This window comes from Canis lupus, chromosome 6 (assembly GCF_011100685.1).
Source record: "Canis lupus familiaris isolate Mischka breed German Shepherd chromosome 6, alternate assembly UU_Cfam_GSD_1.0, whole genome shotgun sequence".
Classification (NCBI taxonomy): Eukaryota; Metazoa; Chordata; class Mammalia; order Carnivora; family Canidae; genus Canis; species Canis lupus.
In genome coordinates, this window is record NC_049227.1 from 13397940 (window position 1) to 13424275 (window position 26336).

Genomic DNA, 26336 nt, shown 5'->3' on the forward strand with positions numbered 1-26336 from the left:
GCCCTGCCAACACCTTGGTGTCCAACTCTTGGCCTTCAGATGGTGAGAGAATAAATCTTTGTTTTAAGCTGCCCCGGTCTGGACTGCTTTGTTATGGCGGCCGCAGGAGACCAATACTGTCTTTAGGAAAAAAGTGCCAGGACTCACCTGTTACCTTTTCTGGAAGCACGGCCAGGTCACCACCGCAGTCAGTGGTTCCCGCAGATAGGGATCTGCTGAGGGGACACGAGCCTGAAGTGAGGCAGGGCACTTTCTGGTCCCCAGAGAGGGGAGTCATAGAGGCAAAGGCCTGGGATGCTAACCCTAAGACAGGGTGACTTCTCCGGCCTCCACACCCCAGCAGTGGTCCTGTTCTCTGCTACTCACCACATGACCATCTTCAGGACTCGGGCATTAGACTGGCTGCCAGTGGAGGCAACCAGCATGTCCCCAGAACAGAAAAGCCACCTGTTTGTGTCTGTTTGCATTAGGGTTCAGGGGTCTTCCTCATACTTTTGGAGAGAGAGAGAATGCTGGTCAGCCCACACCTGGTAGATACACTTCTTCTTCCCAAATATGTCAGTCAAGAATCATTCATTTGGTTTGCCAGTCATTCAATAAAACACTTTTATCTGAGAAGCTAAGTGTCACAAAAAAGAATATTTTTATAATTTCAAGTTTACTCAGCCCTCTAAGGGAAGTGTGCTTGCCACCCATGCCTCTATGTGTCCCTAGTGTCTTCTGGCGGTGGCTTCCACAGGGCTCATTCATGCTCTCCCTGCCCGGCTAGGGGCTCCCACCATGGCAGTCATGAGGACATCACTCACACATATGCTTATTTTATTTAAAAAAAAAAGAGCAATACACTGCTGCCTCGAATCAACTGTGAATTAAAGGAGTCACGACTGCACGAAGGAAAGGTAAACCTACAATTTGTCTGAATTTATTTAGAGTAAGATGAGAACTCCAAAGGTATCGCGTGCTCATGATAGCAGTGCTGTGTTCTGAGAACTGTTAGAGAAAGGCAGAGAAAGGCCACTATCATAGCAACACAATGGGTCCGCCTCTCCAATCCATAACTGTTTCCTGCAGGCCAGTCTTTGACGCCATGAGTGTTCAGTCCTCACCGTGGATCTACAAATAATAATGATTTTCCAGGTGTGGTAATATGTGCACCCCTTTCCTGAAGGGTACCCACAGCCCCGGAGAAGGAAAGCCAGCTGGTGAGAGGGGTGATCTGTACGTGGCACCCAGAGCTCAGCTGGGTCTCCAAGGACAGAGCCACAGAAAATGGTGGCGTTCAGGATGACAATTTCAGTGAACCAATCTACCATTTTGTAACAGAGGACCTATGTTTTTAAGATTTGGTTAAAACAAAACAAAAAACAAACAAACAAAACAAACACCTTTCCCATTATCTGGTTTTGAGGGAGATTCGACTCCCTTTCCAACCTGTCATCTCATGTCTGGGAGCAGTCCCAGAGATTCCCTTTCATTAAGAACAATCCTGATCAAAACACTTCTCTTTTCCTTCGTTTGCTCTCACTCCTCTATAGGATTCCTCACTGCTCAGTCTTTTGATTTTTAGGGCCACATTTATCTTATAATATATCATAATAAATCATAGGATGTCATGAAACTCAAATTGTAATTCAAAATAGGAAATGTCATTTAAATGTGGTTCAAAATGTTCTGCTCTGTTCTTCCCACACCAGCTTCCTGTATGCCTATGACTGTGTATAGGTACCCATGTGTGGCCATCTCCATGAGACACGGGTCTGCACTTTCATTCTCCCCATCAACTGCACTCCACCACTGGGGTTCACCACCCCTGCACCCTCTCCTACTCCCCCCACCCAGGGCTGAGTGGTGCCTGGCAGGGTCTTTTCTCAGAAGGGGTGATTTCTTCGCTGGGGAGGCCATGTGTTCAAATTCATCAGGACCAGGGAAGGCAAGACATCAAAACTGCTGTGACAGGGAGGGGCTTGCTCATCAGAGGTGAGGGGCTGCCCCCAGCAGGAGGTTCTGGAAGTGCTGTTCAGATGCGGAGGTGCCAAAGCCCCACAGGACCAGCAACACTGGAAGGGGTGCCAGAGAATGCCCCAGGTTGGGGAGGAATGATGTCTGAGCACCAGTACTCTTGGGTGGGGGTGGGTGGGGGGAGAACAGCCTAAGATGGGTCCTGAGGAGCTCACTTTTCTAGCATTAAAAATGTCTGAAGTCTGAGTCATCTCATCTAGAAATGAAGAACAATAACCCTATTATTCAATTTATGATGAAAACACCTGTAGAACTAAAACTCTTCTAATTGAACAAACATCCCATTAAAAACTAAAAAAAAAAAATGTAAGTCAGAACCCTCAACATAACAAAGAATGTGATAGTATAGAGCAAAACTTACATTGCAAGAACAATTTTTACTCTAGATCAAAAACTTTCTCATCAAGTGAATGATCAATGTGGCAATAATGAAATCAATGCAGTTAATTCTGGAGGCTGGTTATGATTCTCCTTAGCCACACGTACATATGTTTGTGTTAGATTTTGTCAACCAAGACGAAAACAAACACATTATGCCTTTTTTTTATACAAAAGCTTTACCTTGATATTACAAATGGTATCATTCAAGAGGATCGCCTTAGAGTTATTGGGTAGGAGATGATGCAAGATTGTCTGAGGAGAAGAGGACTAGAAGAAAGCATCTGGAGTGAGTTTATGCATAGAGTGATCTCCTTAGCATTCTCTTGACCACTGTAAAGGGAGCTTTGTGGCAGCAGCAAAGATTTTTTTCAAAAATACAGTCTCATCTCAGCATTTTGCCATTGGTTTACTTTGTTTTATAGGAGTATTCTTTGGAAACTTAACAAAACAGTATTATTTTCTATTTTTATTATTTTATTAATCCTTATGTGTCATTTAAAGTTTACAGTTTTCTGAACAAAATCCTTGAAAAGTAATGTAGCCAAGTGTAAAACTTGAGGTTAGCAGTTATTTCCTCTCAGCTTCTTCAAGATTATTCTTATTCCATTACGATTCCATTGCTCCATTGTCTTCTAGCCTCCACTGATCTTGAGAAGTCCACTTCAAATTGTCTTGCCTTCTGGATATAAGATGTCTTCACACCAAGTGTTTTTAAGATTTTCTCTTTGGCTCCCATGCTTTACAGTTGCAACATAATGCATTTTGGTGTAGATTTATTTTATTTATTCTGCTCAGGATTCACTTTTCTTCAGTCATCAATTCTGAAACTTCTCAGCTATTATCTCCCATATTTTCTTATTCTCCTTTCCTCCTTCCTTCTTCTCTGAGTCTTATTAGGTATAAAGAGGACCTTCTTATTCTATTATTTATGTCTTTTAGCTTCTCTACCATGTTTTCAGTCTCTGTGTCTTTGTGCTGTATTTTAAGTTACTTACTCATATCTAGCTTCCAGTTTGGTAATTCTCTCTTTAGCAGTGTCTAAATTGCTTTTCACTAATCATAGTGTTTTATTTTCAGTGGCTGTGTCCTATATGTTTTTCTTAAAAAGCATTTTAAAATTAGCATCTTAATCTTTACCTAAAGTTTTAATGTTTTCTTTTCATAATTTAAGACTACAGTCTTATTTTATATTTATTCCAGCTCTATTGTGATATAATTGATACACAGCATTTTGTAAGATTAATGTTACAGTGTGTTGATTTGAGACACTTATGTACTGCAAAAAGACTACCACCGTAACATTAGCTAACGTCGCTAACAATCACAAAATTATTGTTCCTTTCTGAGAACATGTAAGATCTACTCTCTTAGCAACTTTCAAGTACATAATACAGTAGTATTAACTATGATCACTATGCTATACATAATATTACTTAGAACTTACTCATGCTACAACTTAAAGTCTTTAATAATTTTAAATATACTCATTACATATTCTCTTTCATACTAGTATGTATTTTAAAGTAATCAGGGCCCTATTTCCTTCCCTCTCATGATTCTTAGTCATGGAAAAGTATCTCCTTGTGTGTTTGAAAATTGTGTCCTCATCTTTCAAACGTTGATCTTTATTTGGGACAATGTGGCTGTGGTGATCTCTCTCCAGAGATGTTTCCTTCTTTGGTTACACCGAACGTCTGGCCTTGAACCGTGTTTCTATTTCTTTTATCTTTTTTTTTTGTCATTTAAAAATTTTTCTGTTTTGTTTTTGGAGGACAGTGAAATGATTTATTGGGGTGTAATATATAATATTTCAGGAGGAGTGGTTCACTGTTTCCCCTGGGGTAATATTTTCTGGTCAGTGAGGATGCTCCTCAAGGCCCTCCAATGATATATGAAGTACACAATCTCTGAACCATACTTATTTTAATAACAATTAACACTGTTATTGTCCAGCTTTTTCAATTTTATGTTAACCACCTTGGGGATTGAACTGATATCACATTATCTAATATCACTAATATCACATTTGGATTTTCATTTTCCTGGCAGTGAATAATGTTGGTTAAGGATCCTTTCATGTGCTTAACTGACCATTAGTATGTCTTCTTTGGAGCCATGTCTGTTCAGATCCTTTGTCCAGTTTTCATTTTTTTATTAAGATTTTATTTATTTATTCATGAGAGACACAGAGAGAGGCAGAGACATAGGCAGAGGGAGAAGCAGGCTCCCTGTAGGGAGCCTGATGTGGGTCTTGATCCCAAGACCCTGGGATTGTCCTGAGCTGAACGCAGATGCTCAACTACTGAGCCACCCAGTTGCCCCCCTTTGTCCAGTTTTTAATTGGGTTATATTTTTACTGTAGAGTTGTAAGAGTTTTTTTATATACATCTTTGATACCAGCCCCTTATCAGATGAATGATTTGCAAGTATCTTCTATGACTGGAGGACTGTTTTTTTTTGTTTTTGTTTTTGTTTTTTTACTTTATGGTATGCATTGAAGCACAAAGGTTTTCATGTTAGTAAGTCTAAATTTTTCTTTTGTTGTTTGTGCTTTTTGGTGTCTGGAATCATGTTTTACATTAATTTCTTTTCTAGGAGTTCCTGGACCAGACAGAGTAAATTCAGAACCCAAACCTGATTTGGGCACAGGACTTAGAGTTACCTTTTTTTTCCTATTTAGAGTTCAGGTGGCTAGGTGGACACAGATAAACTATCCTGGCAGAGATTTTCAATCTCCCCTTTCAAAGGGGGCACCAGGAGCTTTGTCTACATGCAAAGGCCCTGATTCTAACTCCCCTCCTTGTGTAGACTCGTGGCAGAACCTCCAGTTCCTGGGTGGGCACCATGTCCCAAGTCCTGAAACTCCTGGGATGGATGCACCCGTGCCCACCCCGCAAGGCAGCGACAGCACCAGCTCAGAACCTACTGCTTGAGTCCCTTTGTGCCTCTGACATCTGCGGACTTTCTCTGTTTTTCTAATGAGGACATCAATAAATTCTAAATCTCAAAAAATTATATTCTGTCTATAATTTTCTAGTTAGTCACAGCAAAGATTTTTTAAAAAGTATTTTCTCAGTCTGTCTGCCTATCACTGGGGTTAGAACAGTCCTCTCAGAATGTTTCAAGTCCTCTTCTTTGTCACAAAGACTCAGAGACTGAATAGAGCTTTTTAGAAATCCAAGTGATCACATAGCCACAAGCTGAGCGTGGTGCCTCAATCTTTTGTTCCTAATGTAATAAAATCTACAGCCTGAAAGAAAGCCAGGAAGGCATCTGAGGCAGCCCCAGCTGCTCCAGCGAACCCCTCTTTAAATATCAGTCCTCTTGGAAGAGGCGTGTATGGTACATTTCCTTCTTTTCAGGAGAGAACCCTGCCATTTCAGACCAGGTGGAAAGAGCTGGTCTGTGTCATGGTGTGTCTTAAACGTGACACCAGCCCTCTCTGTCACTCCACAAACTCAAACCAGGCTAACGAGGGTCCTCCAAACCACAGGTCAGCACTCAAAGGCCTGCAGGTCAGCACAGACTCCTGAGGGCTGACCTGAAGTACTTTCCCTTTCCTCCCTGGCAACCAGCAGCAACCCTGAACCTGGGGCTCTGTGCACAGGGGAGGGTGCCATTGCTGGACAGGTTTTAGGGGTCAGGCGTGCCTGCTCTTTGCTCTTTCTTCTTCCTTGGGTAGCTGGGCACAGATGAGGATTAGGCCTGTGGCATAGCACAGTCTGGGTCCTTGTATCACAAAGAAGAGAGCCACCAGTGAACAGAAACACCTGTCTTCCTCGGTGATGAGTGAGAAATGAACCTCTATTGTGTTAAAGCAACTGAACCTTCGAGGGGCTATTTGTTAGTGCAGGAGACTATCTTAACACATCCCACACACTACTTTGTCAAGAGGAGGTCTTGAGGGCCTTGTGTTATTAAGACATCCGTAGAATCCCTATACACTTGGGGCACCTGGGTGGCTCAGTTGGTGAAATATCTGCCTTTGGCTCAGGTTGTGATCTCAGGGTCCTGGGATTGAGTCCCGCGTCGGGCTCCCTGCTCAGCAGAGGAGTCTACTTCTCCCTCTCCTCTGACTCTCCCCTCTGCTCACGAACACACTCTCTCTCAAATAAAGTTAAAAAAAAAAAGAAAATAAACTCTTGCTTATTATCACTGATAGTGAAAATTACACCTAATTTAAAAGATAATACCAAGAGTCCAGCCCCCCCCCCCGCCCCAACCGTAACATCCATGATTAATTTCAAATTAGTGGTGTGGACTCCAATGACATTTTACTGAAACTACCATCGAGATTGATGTAATTACTGGGTTAATAAAGTGTCAGCATAGACTCGGGGTGGGGGCAGAGCCAATGAGATGCAATGAGAGGACCGGGGGACACCGAGCTCTGTCTCGGGAGACACAGGTTGGGGCTGAGCCTCCAGGGCGGGAAGAGCCTCCTGCTCACCTGACTCCCGCGTGCGGCCCCGCACTGCCACGCTCCAGGGCCCGGCCCCGATGGCGTTGAATGCCTGCATCTGGAGCTCGTACTCCGTCCACTCCTCCAGCCCCTCGATGGTGAACTCCCTCTCCAGCCGGTCGTTGATGACTTGTGTGAGCGACGGAGCCTGGAGGTCAGGGCGCCAGTACTTAATCCTGTAGCCCACTGACTCGGGGTTCCCGTTGTACTGGGAATCGGGCAGGGGCTGGAAGCAAACAACAGCCGTGGTGAGCGGGCGTCTCCGAACCGCCACCTGTCGAGGTCCTCCAGTGCGGGCCTGTCTTAGGAGGCCAATCCCGCAGAAAATATTTCCGGGGGCAGGGGGGATATTCTTAGAACCTTTACTACATTTCTCCCTGGAACTTTTCTTCTGTTAATTAAATGAAATCCTGTCAGTAACTTGGGCTGGACGTAATTTCTTTTAATACATTTTGGCTTAATTTTGTGGGGGAAATGTTCTGAATAAATATCAGGCTGGCTCTCCTACAAACATTGAGTATTGCCTCCATGTTGACCTAGCTTAAGGACTTATAGGTCCAACCTGGGGCACTGCTGGCTTCCCTCCCCCAAAGAATATTCCTCAGTACCAAGAAGCCTGTGAGTAATGCTCCTAATTAACAAGATCTCCTGGGCTGGTCTGTGACCCAACAGCAACTGTAAAATGCAATACTTTTGGGTTTAACGAAGAGATAAGCTTTGCCTCGGACAAAGCCATGACTAACAAGACACTAAACTCTGGCTTCACATGCACACCATGAATACTCAAGGCGACCATCCCTGCAGCCCACTCCCAGCCCCCAACTCACCACCCAGCGGAGCCGTAGGCTGGTCTCACTGGCTGTTCGCACGGTGACGCTGGTGGGAGCCACGTCAGGGGGCGCCTGCAGTGTCTGGATGACCCGGGATGATTGGCTGACGGGGCTGGAACCGACAATGTTCACCTGCCTCATTCGAAATCTAGAGGGAGAACCATGGGCATGGTTATTCTGCAGGAAAAGACAATGTGGAGAGATGGATGGAACAAAAACCCATAACCTTCTCAGAAGGTGAGGCTGTGTGTCCATCTGTGTCATGAAGGCTGTTGCTCAAGGATACCTTCTTTCCACTTGGTTTCATTAAAAACGCAAATTGCATATTTGGCCCTTTGGCCTCAAAGCCTCCCAAGAACAATAAATTTGTTCCAGTGCAAAGATTTTAAATTCCCAAGTGAAGCATAATGGGATGGGTTACATGGCCAGAAATCTGTGTCATCAGATGCCATCAGCTGATTCATGTTTAGGGTAGGGTCAGGGGATTAGCTGTCAAGGGGCCAAATGACAGCCTTGACAGTCTGGTGTTTCAGTGAGCACAGGTGCCTGCACCTAGGGGATGAGCCCTGGCCCCAGAGTCCACACCCTGGGACTCGGACCCCATTGGTAGCTGAGACCTGAGGCCAATCATCTCCTTTCCTATAAAACGAGGTGGGGTGGATGTGCTTTAGAGTCTTGATGAATGTTCTCAGCTCTCTCTTCTTTGTTTATATGTACAATTTCTTGGAGTGAACTTCTACACAAATGTGCCCTGAGCACACACGCCTGTTCACCACAGAGGCTGGAAGAAGACAGGGACAGGGGTCTCTAGTCACAGTTTCTGATCTTCAAAGCAATAATATAGCTGGTACCAGCTTCATGTGGTAAGCCTGAAGCCCCTGTAGCTAGTTTTTTTGAGAAATATTTTCCTCTAAAAATGAGTATATGGTGCCCTGATTATCTGCTCTGGTCTCAGGGAGGATGTCACAATGAACAGGAGCTGAACAGCATCTCTTATTAAGCATTGTTTTAAAAAGCTCTAATGTCAGTATTATACCAAAAAGGATGTTCTTCACGAAGATGTCATGTCACCTTTTACTCTCTGAATTACTCATTCTTAGTCTTTTACTCCCTGATCTTATGGAACGTATCTGTTCTGGCAGAACAATGACATTATCAAACTCAACATCTGATGATAACTGGAAATTTCATCTCGGTCAACGATCTTACGGGAAGTTATAACGTCTCTAACAGCTTGCGATTGTGCGACCCTTTGTTAAGGCCAAGGATTTACTGCCTGGATAGGTTTCAGGATCAAGGAGTTAAAGGTTGCATGGCAGGTTAAGTGCTTGATTAGTGAGCCCCGCCACTCCTGGGTCCTGGAAGGGGGAAGCAGAAGACGTTCCCAGGACAGCCGCCCTGTTTACACACAGCATGTTAATAGTCCCAAGGAGTTGTAGAATTTATAAGGAAAACCCCACATCTCGGCTGCCTGGGGCTCTTAGTTTTGAGCCATTGCAGCTAGCGTTGATGGAAGGAGCACTGCTAACCTAGCATCGGGGATATACTCTCTCCAGGAATGATACTCAGCTGTGTATCTTGCTCCTAAGGTTCAATGTACTGTTATTACCACTTGGAAATGTCTCAATTACATGCACATAACTGGGTTTTGTTCTTGCTGGCTGAAGCCATCTGTTGGAGTTGCTAGCCTTCTTCCTGCGGCAGTTTATCACTGGCTCCTCTCACCTGTAATGAGTATAGGGCGTGAGGTTTGGGATCTCCAGCGTCTGGGCATCAGGCTCGTTCTCCTCCTCGTAGAGGCTGACCCACTCCTCCTCATCACCGATGGCTCCAACCTGTGGGAAAGAAGATCCTTGGATGGGATGGATGAGCTGCAGAGCAGAGGCTGCCATTTACCGGATGTGCAGCTGCCTGGTGTGCATCAGGCTATGCAGACCCACCCCGTGTCCTCCATAAGTGGATCTTGCACACACACCCTCAGTCTAAGCCCTGGAGCTATGGCTCCTGCTATTCCCTCAAAGGTCAGGACCTCACATACTATCCTGTCCTTCCTCTTGGTTGACAGGTGAAGACCCAAAGAGAGGGCCAGAGAGAAGACTTGGTCAGGGGGACTGACCGGGGGACTCAGTCTCTCCCTGTTCCGACCCTGCCCATTCCTATCCCAAACACACACCAAAGATCCAGCGCAGGCCTTGCACAGAGAAGGACTGCCTGCTGCCATGGGAGCTAGACCAGCAGGCCAAATCAAGAGAGCCATGAGGGGAGATATTGTGACATCATGTCAGCCAGGAAAGCCCTAATTCTACCACACAGGTTTCTGCATTCCTACGCCAGGCACACTGGGCCTCGTGCAGCCTGTGTGGCTCTGGGGGCCCCAGCAGATGCATATGGAGGGAAGGCTGGAAGCACCAAAGGGGTTTCAGGCCAAACAAACTGGGGTGAGGTGGGTCCGCCTAGGGCCCTTTGCTTTTAACACATCGTAAATGTGTCAAATGACAGCGCAGAAATGTGCTCGTGAAGCTTGCAGAGGACCAGTCGGCAAGGGCCAGGTGGCTAGAGGATGGCATAAGAATTTGAGATCTTGGAAACCTGGAGGAAGGTCCAGGAGGGCATAGAGGAGGCAGAGTGCACACAGCTGGGCAGCCTACCTCCTCCAGAAGGCTACATGCAAAGTCAAAGCTCTAAATACTCAGCGTTGAAAACATGGAAACAGTCTGGCAGTTCTCAGTAAGTTAAACATAGAATGATCCTATGGGCCAGCAATCCTACTCCCAGGCAGACACTGAAAAACCTGGAAGCTGGTCCCCTAGCAAGTATAGGAGCGCATATGTTCACGGCGGCTCTATTCTCAACAGCCAAACGGGAGGCCACATGGAGCCCGGCTGGTGGATGCACAGATAAACACCTGTGTAGCGTCCATGCGGGGAAGTACTAGCCAGCTGTAAAAAGGAACCTACAGTGCGGTGTCCTTGAAAACATGAAGCCAAATAAAAGAAGACCCGAGAGAACACATTTATATGATTCTACTTCATACCATTTACAGAATAGGTAAATCCACAGAATCAGATGCAGGTGGGTGGGTGCCAGGGGCTGAAGGAGGAGAGAATGGGCAGTGACTGCTGAATGGCATACTGTTTCGGGGCGCTGAATATATTTGGGAACCAGGTAAAGGTAGTGGTTGCACCGTGAGTGCACTCACTTGTGAACCATGCACTTGAGAACAGTTAACTTTCTGTTACATGAATTTCACTTCACTTAAAAAAAATAGTGTTAAAATAAAATGTGGGACAACTGGCCAGAAACGCATGGGGAGAAAGATCCGGAGATCAGAGCCGATGAGTAGCTGGGGAGTCAGCGAGGCAGCTGAATGGGGCAGTGAGATCAGGAGATGGAGCAGTTTACACAGCTGGGGGCCGGGTGCACAGCCCCCAGGACCACTGCATCAGCTCCAGTCCCTCCAGTCCTCAGCACTGCAACCCCCAGCGGAGCCCCCAGACCCTCACTTCAGAGACATGGAAATGAAAAAAGGAGAAAACGGATGTAGATCGAGGATTGATCTGAGTGGCACAGAACACCTGTCTTGGAGAATGGGAGTTAGACGAACTATAGAAACAGTGCCAAGTGCCCCCAGGGCCCACGGCTGCCACCTGCCTCCTCCACTGTCCCCGCGGAGCAGGAGAGGGCCAGGAGGAGAAGATCGCCAGCGCTGACCGCGGCCTGGGTCTGTGCAGTGCTGCTGGTGTGACGTTGGGGGGGCACTAATGTCCACTCAGGAGCCCGGCCTGGGGCTCAGAGTCCAGCCGAGAGAAGATGCAGTAGGTGTCTGTGGGATGAAGGGCAGAGGGCTGAGAGAGGAACCATGGGGCTGGAGGAGGTTAGGTCCTGTCACGCCACAGCTGCACACCAGACAGCTCCGCACGGCTCCCAGACACCCTCCGTGCTTCCAGGTGAGGGCCCCGGGCACAGCAGCGGGGTGGGGAGGCAGGGAGGCGGGGAGGTGGGAGGGCTGGGACCAGATTCTCTGCTCAGTTAGCATTATTCTAGGCGTTACCGAGATTTATGAATGCCTTAACGTCGAAATGTCAACAACCCAGCTGAACTGTATTGAGTGTGAGCGCCCCCCCAAATGGGGCCTCACAGCGTGTAGTGGTTTCTGAGGCCCAGGGAGAGGGATCCGTGAGAGACTGAATCAGAACATCTATACTATTTCTTGGGAGACGTTTAAGAAAAAAGAAGGAAAGGAGGAAAAAGAGAAAAGGAAAAAGAGATGACTTCAGTTTCAGGGCAATCAGTTCAAGACCTTTTATTCACAGCTCCATCCCAGGCTGAGATGCTGTGGAGGGTGCTGGCAAGCAGGGTGGCCGGTGCTCACGGCTCCGGCTCTGAGTGACCCAGGCAGGCGCAGGCACCTGCTCACCACCGTCCAGCCCTGTGGTGCCCTTGCTGCTGGCGTGCATTCGCATCCTTCCACGTCAGTGCGTGTGTGGGAAAAACCTGCACGCTAAGTGCCACTTATTGTCCAAATCCCCAGGCCCAACTGTGGAGGCCGCTGTGCTTCTGCAAAGCCACTCCTTCCTTTTCCGCCTCTCCCCGGGCCCCCAGCGCCACCCCTCCAACGGTGGATGCTCTGTTTGAGCTCCGGGTGCAGATGAATACTCCAGGCTAAGAAATAGTGGGGCCTGGTGCCGGCAGGCTCTGGGCCTTGAACCCCAACATGTTTGGATTCCATCTATCTGGTTGTCTCGCTGGCCTACAAGCATTCATCTGCCAGCCTGGGGGGCTGCCCTTACCCCATGGACACCCACTGGCCTGCCTGGGCACCAAGAGCTCAGGGTGTGGCCTTGGTTGACGAGGCTCAGCAGGAGGCCTCAGCAGGGTCAGCAGAGTCAGCCGCCCTGGGTTCCACAGCCTGTTTTACCCACATGCCTGAGAAGATTGGGGGAGAACTGGCACGGCCTCCTGCTGATGCCTTTGGAGGGACAGACACCCACTAGCCATCCATGGGCGATGTAAAGGCAGGACAGGTTGAAGCCGCAGGACACCACAGGCTACTGCGGTTCTCTCAGAACACTGGTCTGCAGCTCCATTGGCAGAGGGTCCGGGAGATGCTCCACTGCCAGGACGTGCGTGGGGCCAGCAGGATGATGATGCCTACTTAGCTTCTCCAGGGAGAACCCCTGGGGTTCTCTGAGGAGGGAAGGCTCTCCTTCTGGAGCTCCACTGCCCTGCTGCTACTCTCATGTCCACGAGCTCCAATGTGCTTTTTGAGAAGGTCGCTGCCGGCAGAGTGCAGACAGGGCTTCTATTTTGCCGAGGGTAGCCGCCAGCTGTAGGGTGAGGATGAATGGCTGGGGACACCCAAGGTTACACTTCCCTGTCTTCCCATGGGGTGCTCTGTCTCCTTTTTAAAAGACCTGGATTTGAATGTGTGGCAAATCAGTGGCGAGCCCAGGTGGGCGCCGCATGGCTCCATTTGGCTCTTTCTGCCACCCTCCCTGCAAAGCCAGCCTGTCATTACCTGGAGGCATCACTTAGTCTCAAACACTTGTACCTTACACACCTGTACCTTACAAATGCTCTTCCCTCTCTCTGAAGTGTGCGCTCCCCCTCCCTCTCCAGTCCTTGCTGCTGATGAGCTCCTCTGGAATCTGGAGTGCATCTGGGCCTTTGGGAGGCTTCCGTGAACAACAACCCCTGCCCCCGTGTCTTCCCAGGCTGCTAATTCTGTGCTGGTAAGGCATCTTCTGCATACCTGACACACAACAGAGTGCTCCTCCTACCTGTTGCATCCCCTTAAAAACATGACATTCAGAGGAATACACAGTATGTGTCAAAGATTCCTTTTGCTCACTGATGTGGAAACCAGAAAGGTGCTAACACTGGTTCAGAGAATACCAGACTCAAAGTATTGAGTATATGGAGTCCAAAGTATATGGAGTCCACCAACAAGGACACTGCAACAAGGTGGCCAAGTTAGAAGTAAAACCAGTTATAAAACCAGTTATAAGAGCGCGACGATCCTAACTTCTGGGTGTGTAGCTTTCAATCTTCTACAAGGGTCACATCTAACTTCACAGAGGGTGGGACAAATCATAAACAGTAAGACAAACACAATTATAGTTTTCAAGACAGATGAGCTGTAGGCAGGCTTCTGAAACCAGGCCCTAGTACAGGAGTCAGCACACTACGGCCCGAGGACCAAATCCAGCCCACCTTGTTTTGTAAATAAAGTTTTCTGGGAACATGGCCACACTCCTTGGTTTGTGTTTTGCCAGTGGCTATTTCCATGCCCCGTTGGTAGAGCCATGTGCTTGCAGCAGAGACCATCTGCCCAGAGGCCTGAATTATTAACTCTCTTGCCCTTTACAGGAAAAGTTTGTCAACCCCTGCTCCAGTGTTTTCACCAAAAGGACATGCAGTCCTCCCTCTGCCTCCGTTCTGAGGTGTCTTGCCGTGTTTATTCTCCCTTTTGTCAGTGTGAGAGCTGCCAGGCAGATTCTGGGTCTTACTCCTCACCGAACCCCCAGCATCTCCCCCAGGGTCCAGCCCCACTGTTGGCTTGTGCACAAATGAATATACAGCGGCCACGTGCATGATTTCAAGATCGGTATTGAAAATGGGTTTTCTTGCGCGGAGCTCCAAAAGCAAATGATTACTGAAAATGTGATTTTACTTACGGACCTCTGAAGGTGGGGAGGGGCGCTTAAATTTCTATAATAAAAGGTTTACATTTTGATCTAAGGAGACCAGAATTCTTTTTAGTGGGAAACAGAAGTCTTTTAACACTTGCTGGGCTCCTCTGGCTCTCTAGTTAGATTTCAAAACCATCACGACAAAGTGTTCTAGAAGTAACTGGCTGTTCACTAATGATGCGCTGGACATACCGTGTGGCAGAGCTCTTTAAAGATGAAACAAATCAGAGCTCCATGGGGAAGCTGGGATTTTGACAGGTTTTTTTTCTTCTACTTCTTTTAAAGCTAACAAACAGCACTTTGCAATACTTAATACAAAAGCAGAAATGCCACACATTTCAAATACCACTCATCGGGGGGTGGTCCTTAGGACCCATTAGGGAGCTGCTGTCCTTCCTAAAGCACCAGGACTTGCTGCCCTGATCACGTTCCTCCCTAAAGGCTCCGACTGGCGAGTCTGCTTCCCTGTCTGGCTGGGAGGCTGGGGGTTCATTCAATACCTGGGGGTCCCAGACCCCGCCACCCTTGTCAAGTGGGCTTTTCCACCAGAGCTGCACCTGTCTGTCCTAGGAAAGCCTCTGCAGTTGGGGTGGCCTCCGAGGAGGCGGATGGAGGACAGTCTTCCCCAGGCAGGACTGCCAACACTCTGCCGAGGCCCTGGTGGCCACAACGAAGTCAGTGTCCTGGAGGCTAGGAGATGAACGGCTACTCTGAGGACGGTCATTAACCTCATTCTATGAAAGGCAACAGCAGACCGAGAGCAAGCACAGGAACCTGAGTCTGTTCCTATGAACAGGGAGAGGAGGGAGGACGGGGCTGGGCAGGAGGAGACAGCTCTCCTTTCATCCCCAGCTAAGAGAGGGAAAAAAGATTCTCCAAGAATCCATTCCATGGAACCCCACCAAGCCACTTGCACCCTGCTGGCTGAAACTCTGGTGTCAGCAGGAAACCCTGCCTGTCAGGCAACTTCCACAGTTACCGAGTAGCCTCTTGTTCTGAGGGCTGGCCCCCATGTCCCCAGCTGAGTGCAGCCCCCCAGTGAGGATGGGGGGCGCACAGGGCATCTCTGCATGGCGCTGCTGGCAGGTCATGCATGACCAGGAAGGCACTTGGGCCTGAGCGAGGCCCCCAGTTCCCAAAACATCTACGATCCTGCTGAGTGGTTGGGAAATTGTCCCTACACTTGACCAAGGAGGGTTCATGCTTTGCAACAGCCTGAGCTGTGTTCCCCAGCCCTCCCTCCATTCACAGCCCTGCTGGCGGGTTATTTATTTATTCTTTCCTCATTGTTTAACATTCTCTCCATCTTCAGATGCAGGAGGAGTGGGAAATGATGGTTGTGTCTTCTACTATGTGGGGCATCAAGAACATTGGGTTCTCCTGGCCTCCTCTGGCCTCGCAGTTGTCTCTTCTCTAGAAGGTTCCTCTTGTGCCTCCAGTGACCTCTCCTTTGTCTCCCTCAGCATCGGTCTCCTTCCTCCCAGCATTTGGTGTCCCTCCATGGATGGCTCAGACCCCCGTGTGTGGCTTTCATTCTTACTGACCCCCAGGCAGACGCTTCTAAATTCTGGTCATCTCTGGGCCAGTCTGATGGCACTGGGGCCTGCATCTCTGTGAAGGAGCTCATTCCTCATCAGTCACCCTGCACAGACCTCTGGTCCTGTACAGGCCCCAGAATGCTAGGGCCTTTGCTGCCGCAGCCGTAAAGGAACATTCGGCACCAGCAAGGTCATCCCTGCCGCCCCACACCCCAGGCATCCTGAGTCTGTGCCCACCTGGTCCTCCCTGTCTCACCTCCCCTGAGCTCCCTAGGCCTCCCTCATCTTACACACAGTCCCCAAATGCATCCCCTCCCAAAATCTCCTTCTAGGGACAGTTTTCCCATGAAGTGTTCCCCTCCCATGAAGAGGCTGCTCCTGCGGGTCATCTGGGCCCCCCTGACAGTCCCCATTCCAGGATCCCGGGTTCTGAGCATGGCCGCCTCAAATCTGGGGGCCCCTTCCCTCCTCACACTTGCCCGGGCTGGCTTATCTCTGAAGCGCATGTGGTCTCCTCTATGTCTGCGCCTTCTCTCTCATTAGACACAACACCTCTCAAGGGCAAACAGGAATGCTCACACCTCCCTGTGCCACTCAGCAGGATTTTGTGCCACTTCCAAAGATGCTGAAATGTCCACGAGGACTTGGGCCCCATCATGCTCAGAGTGGGGTTCAAGGGGAGTGGAGGGGAAGGCAGGGGGGCGCAAGAACCAGCCTGCTACCTGCCTTGTGATGTCAGGACCTCAGCCCTGCCTGTAAAGCAAGGACAGCAGCGACTTCCCCCGAAGGTCACGGGAGACTCTGATGGGATGGGGTATGTGAAGGGCATGGGGCACCCCAACACATGGCACTGTGCTCCGACCCCAGCAGCTGGCTTCCCACAGACACTTGTAGCCAGAAGCTAACCAGGCCGCTCCTACCAGCTGCCCTTCCTGTCGCCCATCCTGCTTAATCACACACCCTGGCTCTGCAGCCACTTCCCCGCAGGTGTATCAGCCACACTGCTGGTTTCCCTATCTGATCCCTGACATCTCGGGCTTTGCCCGACACTGGGGGAGCCACCCCAAGGAGGGACTCAGCCAAGCCCTAGAGACAGCCAACAACTCACCTGAGGCACCTTTCAAATGTAAACCACCAGTCCAGAGCCCATACCGTACACCCTCTTCCATGGGCTCTCACGCTCTGGCCCACTGTCCCGCTGCCCTAATCACCCAGGGTCAGGGATCAGGCAAATAGCCATTGTGCCCTGGAGCCCCCCAAATCACTCAGACTAGCCGGTCCCCAGCCTGCTCATCCTAAGCCTGCTCACCTCGCCTCGCCCCTCCTCCCTGCAGAAACCACAAGCAGGCTCTCCCCCCAACAGTGCCTCCTGACCAGCCCTGATGCTTCCCCGTGTGGCCCCACGTGGCATCCCAGGCCCCCCACTCCTGGAACTGTGACTACGACTATATTTTTAGTGAGTCGTTTCCTGATCTGCTGGCCTCACCACACCTGAATAAAAAACTTTATGTTTTAAAACAACAAGTGCCATGCAACTTCCTACCTCTGCCTTTCATGCTGCAGTCCTCCCTTCACCCTGCCATCCCCGGCATCCCCCCCGCCCCCACAGGAGCATTCTGTGGCAACTGCAGCCTGGCCCCATCTGCTTTGGGTTCTCTTTCAGCGGCGCGCCTCATCTGTGTCAGCCAGATTATAGGTCAGCTGTCCCTCCTGCATCCCCCCAGGCTATGAGGTTCTGGAAGTCTTTAAAGTCTAACATTGCGCATGAGACCCCAATCCTGTAAAACAGTAGGTGCTTAATAAATGCTTCCTGGGTGAATGGGTGACTGAATGAAAAAGTACAAAACCTGATGACCAGAAAAATGAAAGAGGGGTGGACCTAAAAATCCAACAAGGGAATTAGGATGGAAGATTTTGAGCGGTCCTCAAAAAGAATAGGAAAATATTTCTCGTAAAGTTTAATTTGGTTTGATGGTTGTGACTTATCTATACATTGACCTCTACTTCCTGAAAACGACACTTGTAGTAGAATGTTTCCCTCAGCCCTACCTGCACTGCCACTGACAATATGACATTTTCTGCTCTGTGGTATTTTTAAAAGTCCTATAACAGGACCTAAAAGGATCTGATAGACTAATGAACAGGATGTCCAGTTTGAACCATTCATCTTCTATAGATTTCCCATGCTGGTCAAGAAGTGAAAGAGAAAAGTCATTGTCAGGGTGTTATTAGGGATAATCAAGCCAACAGTTAACATTCTGAACTATCCGAGTGTGTACTTTGCCACCGCCTGTCACTTGGGGCTGGCGCCCCTATGCTTAGGCAGAGGTATTGGCCCTGAATAAAGAGAGGCCCATCTCGGCACTTTAATCCAGGTGACCGAGTCATTGGTGAAGGAGCCATAGAGGCTGGTGACAGCCCTCCTCTGTGTACTCAACAGACCATTCAGAAATAATGTCACTCTTTTTCTTCCTATTATGACAAAGAAATTCAACTACCGGCAGAGCATATTACAGCTGAGATGCTCACAGATTCTTATGAAGGGGGCCACCAGCAGCCCTCACCTCCAACCATGAGGAGGAGAGAGGAGACAGAATTAATGACTAGAAGTCCCCACCTACAGATCTCACAGTGATGAGACAAAAAACATCTGGCCTATGACCCTGCAGGAGACAGACACGCTGGAAAGCCTTTCCAACATCAGAGGTAATAGCCAGTTACATAAGAAGGGGAAAGGCTTTGAAAGCAAGGGAACTCTGTCCCAACTGGCACTTGTGCCATGACCACCCCCCACCAAACCCCCCTGCCAACAGGTAATGGGCTTCTCCTGGCACCTCCTTTCACATTGCAGGCCCTGTTTTGGGTCAGAGGTGAGCACTGGGAACAGGACATGCAAGGTCCCCAGGAGACTCTGTAACCATGTAACCAATGGAGAAGAGCATTTCTGTGACAAAGCTGAGCAAAGTGAGAGGCTCTGGGCCCTCCTGGCTCGTCTGCTTCTCAAGCGGGTGGGCCTTCGCTTGGAGATAGGAGCCCCGGGCTGCGCTGGCCTTGGTGGGTGTGGGGTGGGAACAGGCCACCCCTCTGCGCACATGGGCTGGCCTGCACCCTCTAGGCCAGGTGAAGCCTGAGTGTACAGCACGCTGTGGGGGATGTCCCCTTGCTATTCACGGCCTCATTTATACTGGGGAAAAGGCCAGGGAGAGCCAGACTGGACATTTTTCAGGCTGTGGGATTCTGGTTCTGCGTGAGTGAGTTCTAAGTACCAGCAGCTTATTCTCTGGTACTCTCAACTGACACTCTGGGTGTTTGAGCCTGGGCTGGCTTCCAGTCCCGGGAGCTCAGGCCTCTTCCCAAGCCGCACACCCTCCCGTCACTGTCACCGGGGACTCAGCCCTCCTCAGTTCTCTGACCACAGAGCACCTCCTGCCTTGAACTTGCCTGGGCCCTGGTCCCACTCTGACCTGGGCCTGGGCCTGCTTGACTGTCCAGGTGTTTCCAGGCGTGGCCCTACATCCTCCCTGTAGGCCTCCCCAGGCACACAGCCTTTCCTCAAATGCTTGCCTTGACTTTATTATTTTTACTATATGCTTCATTTATTAAGTGCTTAGCATGTGTGAGTCCCGTGCTAGAGCTTTCAATGCATTGTTCTTCCCACCACGTGTCCCAGTGTGCGTGGGCCTCACCTTCTCTGGCCAACTAGTGTCCACGGACCCTCTGACAGCCAGCAGCCTGGAGGCCAGCCCGTCACAAATGTGCTGATCGTCCTGTTTTGGTGCTGGGCTTTGCTGGTTGGCCTGTCCCTCTCCAGTCTCGCCTTGGGCCTTAGGGGCCCTCACCGTCCCACCCATCCTACAAAGGTCAAGGACAAAGCTGCAGCTTGGAGGATCTTATTGCAAGAAACCTCAGATCTCTCTTAGCCTCCACATTTCCAAATTTGCTCTTTAATACTCTGATGGATTCTTAAAGGGAAAGAAATCACTGAAAATAGTGATCATTATAGAGAAAGGGGACAGTTTAGAGCAACACCTTAGGGGAACTGATTATGCACACCTCCACTTTCAGTTGCAAGGTCTTCATAAATTCAGCCTCTTCAGAGCCACAGCCGTTTGTTTCCCCCTGTAAGGCTGGGACATGAGTGTCTCTCCTACTTGTCCAGGTTGGCACAGGACAAGCTCAGCAAGGACCACAGGGAGTGGACAAAGGTGCAGAATGGAGGTAAATCCAGCAGAGCAGAGAAGAGCTACAGTTCCAGAATTCTCAGGCAGCACACTTGGCTTTGAAGCCCCGGAGAACTTGGACATGAAGAGAAACACCCAGGCTGTCTGGGCTTCTACTTGGGAGGAGAGAAAGTCCACCTGGACGTCCTCCCTGCAGGTCACCACTGGGAGAAATTCACAGCGAGAGGCCTGGCTTGGGCAGGTTAGGGCACATCTGGTAAGCGATGCTCATAGGTAAGCCTGCCAGCACACGGGAGGTAAAGCAAAGCCTAGCTGTCCACTCATCAGCCCGTGACCCAGTCTCTCAGTGGGAAGGGCGCTGGGCAACACAGAACATTGCCTAGCACCTCGACTTCTTCCAGGAACACTTCTCTCTGAATGCCACCGCCGTGGACCCTGGGGCTACCTGGGCCATTTGTGACGCCCCACCTGCTCCATCTCCACTGCTCTTTAGTTACTGAGAGACCACAGTTGGATGGGTTGTGCTTTATTTTATTAGGCCATAACACTCTCTAAAACAGGTCCTTTTAAGAAAAGGGTACTATTATGTACAAATAAGCACTACATGGGCTCTCTCTCTCCTTCGCATTTTCGGAATGAAAACAGTTTTATCTGTGCCACCAGCATCTTCATTACAGGAAACCTGCTCGAAGCAGCCTTTAGAGAAGACTAGATGTTATTTTGGCTTTTAGAGCACAGCGAATGGCTGCAGATGGCAGGGGTTTACGGAGGGAGTGAGAAGGCAGACAGAAACAGCAAATGAAAACATATAACACTTGCATTCTTCCCTTCTACATGCACCATAAAAATGTGGGAAGAGATGTTTTGCTCACTCTACAGTCAAAGGTTACTAATTAAACAAAGCATTACTGAGCCAGATATACCTATAAAAGCTGCTTTCTAGAACTTTAACCTACATCTGAGCATCAGCTTACTACAGGGCCTTGCAATGCACTCCTCCAGGGATTAGGGTCTTTCCTTCCATAATTCACTGAAGATAATGCTGAGTGATACAACCTTCCTGGTGCACTTTAAAAGCAGTCAGAATTTAAAGGAAACTTTTCTGCAAAGATGGTATGATTGAGAAGCAGATCAAAGGGAAGAAAATACCATTATCCTGCCATGAAGTGCTTGGTAGAAGCCAAATCCTCACATCTGGAAGGCTGCTGGGCTGTTGCCTGCCCTGACCGACAGACGTGGGGGCTCCTCGCAATGGAGCACAGATGCCATTTCCTTCCTGGGCCTCCACCACCACCCGAACTGGTGCAGTCCCTCCTTCCCACATTCTGCCGGCACCCGGGGCTCACTCTGAAATCACGCCCTGCTTCCAGAGTGATGAGTTGGATGGCCAACTTCTCACTGGACCTGGTGCTCCAGCATCTTACTCCTCTCTGAACTCTGACCTGTACCAGGCACAGGGCAAGAGGCTGGGCCAGGGATGCTGGAGTCTCAGGGCACAGAAAGCCTGGGTTCAGCTTGCATCCATCCAAAGAGAATTAAGTGAGGAATGTTCTGGAGGTTTCACTTAAATCAGTTACAGTCTCAAGGGCCCTGTTGCTCTGAATTTAGGAAAGTTGGAGATTGCCTAGACCACAGAACCCATGACATGTTCTCAGAAAAGTAACTGGTGAGTTGAAGAGAGGCTTCATGGAGGGAATGTGACATGAGTGGACAGTACACATGAAGGCTAGAGACATGGCCCCTGCTGCCCGGAGGGCTGGAGGGTATTCAGAGGAGACTGCATTTGCAAAGTACCTCATGCCTAGATAAGGCAGAGGCATGCACATCTCAGGTAAGTAAACATGACAAAGTATTTTAATTTTCTAGCAACCTCTCAAGACAGGTATTAATATCCCTGCTTCACGGCCAAAGATCCTGAGCTGGGTGGCCTGCCTGAAACCACCCAGCTGGGACCTGGAGGAGCTGGGATTCGAAGGTCCAGTCTCTCTGACCCCAGTGCCTGTGCCATTTGTCCTTATGTCACTGACCATTTCATCCGGGCACCGTGTATCCTTGGGGAACTTTGGCCTTTCCTGGGGCACAAATGGGACGGTGAACCATGGGAGGTGGCAAATGCCCAGGAGGTGACACGGGAGAGGGGCAGGATGGGGTTTCTTGAAGATCTCGTGGCCAGAGTCCTGGCACTAAGAGTGAGAAGAGGAGCTGCAGATCTGCTCTTCCCCTGGCTGAGGTGTGAGTGTTGGTAGGTGATGGGGGTGGTTTGGAGTGTATGCTGCCTAGAGTGTGCTGAAAACTAGACTCTCGCCCAGTAGTGAAGTGTCTGCCAAGGCATTTAGAGAGACTCCCCTTCATTAAGTTTTCAGGGCACACCCTCTGCAATATGCCTTTGAGGTCAGTAGGAACAAGTCACAAATAAAAGCAGGATTGGTTTGGCAAAAATTTTTTAAAAAAGGATATTCATATTCATGCTAGCCTTTGCAGCATCATCATGAAATAGTCTTGGGGATGACTTACTGTATCACTGAAAACCAGTCCAACATGTTCAACCAAAACTGAATGGATTAGGACAACATAAAGAAGGGTAGCAGTCTATCGATGGAGTCAATCCAGATGTTTGAGGAAAAAGGCATCTCTTTCATGTGGCCAAGCAGTCACAGGAGCAGGGCACGCTGGCTCTGTGACAGAACCAGCTCAGGGCTCCCAGCACACAAGCAGTGAAATGTCCATTGCCTGTCTTCTGTCTTCTTTCTTGGCCATTATTCTGTCCTAAGAAGCCCAGAAAAAGTCTATAATCCTTACCTTCTGGGGTTTGGAACTAAACTTCTTTTTATAGATGAATGATTACTCTCTGGGAACATTTAAACACAAATGGTTTGGATAATGAGCTTTAGGGGGAAAAATTCTCTTTTGGTTTTGAAGTTTCAACTATCTGCACCACTACCAAACTTTAAATTTTTTTTTAAATTTTAAAATGCCTTAGAATATTTGTAGGGGGACTTCCAGTTCTGGCAATATGACAGACAAGATAACTTTTAAGGTTAGCCTCCTGCCCCAAAGCCAGAGAAGTGCTAGTTATGGTACAATAGATGCCTGGTCAAGTACTAGGGGAGCAAGGGACTTATCCAGAGGCTGATACATGTGGGAAGTGAAGCTGTGACCAAACTCACAGCAAAATCTAAGCAAGCACTTCCTGAGGGAGAAGAGACCTGTAATAATCACAGCCTTTGAGGATAGAGAGAAACCCAGTGGACTTGAAATACTGGACATAAGAACAAGTACGACTGGTTCAGAATTAAGGAATTTTAGGATCCTGTGCCACTAGAAGGAAGAGAGACATAATGATTAACTTTAGATTCTGATAACCTACCTTTGCATGTTAGGTTATTTAGGACAGTTGGTGGTGGGAGGCAGGGTCAGGACCTGCGCAAAGGTGTCCAAGCTGGTGGAAACCCACTCATGTGGGAGGACTGTCCACATACAGGGGGATTTGGCAAATAAATAAACAACTGAGGTTAGTGGGAGCCAAAGAAAGGCTAGTATAGATGTGGAAAGGAGTGGCTTGAATAAACAAGCTGGAGGTACTAAACTGTATTTGGAGGTGCTAGTGTGAATGAGTGGTTTTCAGCATATGTAGATAGACACAGAAATAGGCCAAGGTGTAGATGTGTGTGCACCTGAGGGTATGTATTTCCTAGCTGCAGGCACTTGGAGAAGGCCTGAACATAGTGACATCCAGTGGCAATGAGCACATCTAGTGCCCAGATCTTGGTTTCTAAACACTACTCTCCATTGAAAAGATCCTAGTTCCTTGGAAAAATGGCTAAAAACAGAGAGGAAAGAATAAAAGGAGTTTAGAACACCTTGTTGTGCCAGAACACAAGTGTATGCTTAGAGTTACAGGGGCATGCGAGGAGAACACGAGAACCAGGTAGAAGGGCGGGAGAGCCAGAGCACCAACATAAGTGATGATAGCACTGCATTAGTATCTGCTAAGTAAAGAAGGAATCCGTAAGTCTACACTGAAGTCAACAAATAAATGAACAAATGAATGGGATGAAAAAACTGTCCACTACAGTAAAAGTCCAATCAATAAATGCAGAAGAAATAACTGAATTAGGTCACTATTTGGTGCCCTCATTGTGCTAATTATTTCAGTAAAGAAACTTTAGTTGATGACAAAACTAGTGGATGTGAGCGGGAAGGGGAATGAGATTTTCACAGTATCTTGCAGCGCCTCCCACAGAATACTTACTAACTGTGAAGGGGAGGAAAGGAGCTCTGTGTGGAGAAACCAGGCAGATGCCGTTTTAATCACGTGAGCTAATTAACTCCACCAATCATGGGACCTACTGATGTCATATTGAACCCAACAGGTTCAGTGCAGGGTGCAGTGGGAGAAAACCACTTCTGTGACATTCTGAGCAAAAAAGGATGACCTTGCTCTAATCATAAAGAAATTGTACAAATCTGAATTGAGGGATATTCTAGGAAATGAATGGCCTGAGCCCTCAAAAGTATTTAGGGCATGAAATCAGGGATTGGTGGGGGAATGAATCCAGGTCGAAGGAGATGGGAGAGCTGTGACAACCAGGGACAGTGTGTCATCCAGGGCTGGATCCTTTTCCCACCGAGGACATGTTGGGACAACTGACCAAACTTGTATGGAGTCTCTGAGTCTTTGTAGTATTCTTTCGATTTTTCTGTAGTTTTGAAATATTTTTGAGGTGAAAGGCAAAAGTGAACTTCAGGGAAATCTCAAACTCCTTTAACCAATGGCTACAAACTGAACCCGTGGTGAGCATAGCAGCCTGGGGCGCACCCCCGGGGAGTCTGTGTCGCTGGCTATGGGCACTGCACCCCAGGACCTTCACTACATGGGACACTCTCAGACAGATCTGGGGGAGCATGACCGCTGGGGAAAGGCATGAAACCTACCCAGACCATGCTTCCCTGGGGAAACTGGAGCCTTTAAACCCATGTGAGGAGATGTGGAGAGGCTAGATCACCATGTTTGCTCGGAGATCCAGTGCCCAGAGTCCCTGTGATGGGACCAGCAGAGCAGAGACTGTAGCTTTTTAATCCACTGTGCCACCTAGCAGTTATCACCCATAAGGCAGTGCCCCCAGTCCCCTACTCGTTAAGGCTCAGCCAGGACTGGGAAACCCAGAAAGCCTTGGGATGATGCCCTAGAGGCTCTGGGTCTGAGGCCAAGTTCTAAGTCAGCAGCCCTGCCCCTCACACTGCCTGGAGGGCAATCAAATCTTTGTTTATGAAAACTGGTAAGAAAATAAACTATTGATCTTAAAAGCCAAACCAACAGCAAGAAAAGGCCAAGTTCACTTGCGAACATGAATACAATAATCTTAGCTCCAAACCAAACCAGACCGCCATCGTGATCAAGCTGTGTTTATACCAGGAACACTGGAATGGTCAAACATTAAAAATATCAACATATATCATCCTTCCAACAGAGAATGGAAGAAAAACCATGAACATATCAATAGATGCAAAATAATGTTTTGATAAAAATAAACATTAATGATTTTCTTTAAATCTTAAAAAGCACAAAAATCAACTCCTAGCAAACTAGGATTAGAAGAGTTGTCTTAATCTGATACAGGCTAGCTATAAAAATAAACAAAAATACCGTAAATTGTACATGTTATAATTAATTATAAAATCTTAAAAAAAAATCTTAACAGAACTTCTTGAAAGTTAGTAATAAAACAACAGTTCTATCATGGCTCCAGTTCAATGTGCTATGGGAAGACCTCGCCCTCCCATTGAGCTTACAGAATAAATAAGTTAAAAGAAACAAAAAAAAAAGAGAAACAGAAGATATGAAGATTTCAAAAAAAGAAACAAAGCTGTCACTATTAATGGATGATAGGACTCCTCTGTAGAAAGAGAGAGTAGAATTAATAAAGTAAGAAGAGAATTCTCAAGAGTTTCTGGCTATACCCTCTCCAACAGGCTGAGTGGCAGCTTTGTGCTGGTCATTAAAAGAAGAAAAATATTCAAAAATAAATTGTTATCCTATATGCCAGCAGAATGTCAGAAAATGTAATGAAAAATCACACACACATTAATTAATCCTCATGGTGATCTTGGAAATGGTATTGCTGACCCCATTTCACAGGTGAGGAGATTAAGGCTCATAACGAACTTAAATACATCAAGGCTCACAGAGCAGGGAAAGAGGGTAGCAAGAAGTGGAGCAGGTCTACCTGAGG

General features: G+C 48.2%; 1 protein-coding gene across 12 annotated transcripts in view; it reads right to left on the reverse strand.

Annotated features, from left to right (window-relative positions):
* SDK1 (sidekick cell adhesion molecule 1) overlaps positions 1 to 26336 on the reverse strand; it is a 537600-nt gene that overhangs the window by 109520 nt on the left and 401744 nt on the right. For all 12 annotated transcript variants that reach the window (XM_038539586.1, XM_038539587.1, XM_038539590.1 and 9 more), the window contains 3 exons: positions 9418 to 9527; positions 7690 to 7840; positions 6851 to 7088 (listed from right to left, as the gene is read on the reverse strand). In XM_038539586.1, the coding sequence (XP_038395514.1) occupies positions 6851 to 7088; positions 7690 to 7840; positions 9418 to 9527 (499 nt within the window). The remainder of the gene's footprint in view (positions 1 to 6850; positions 7089 to 7689; positions 7841 to 9417; positions 9528 to 26336) is intronic.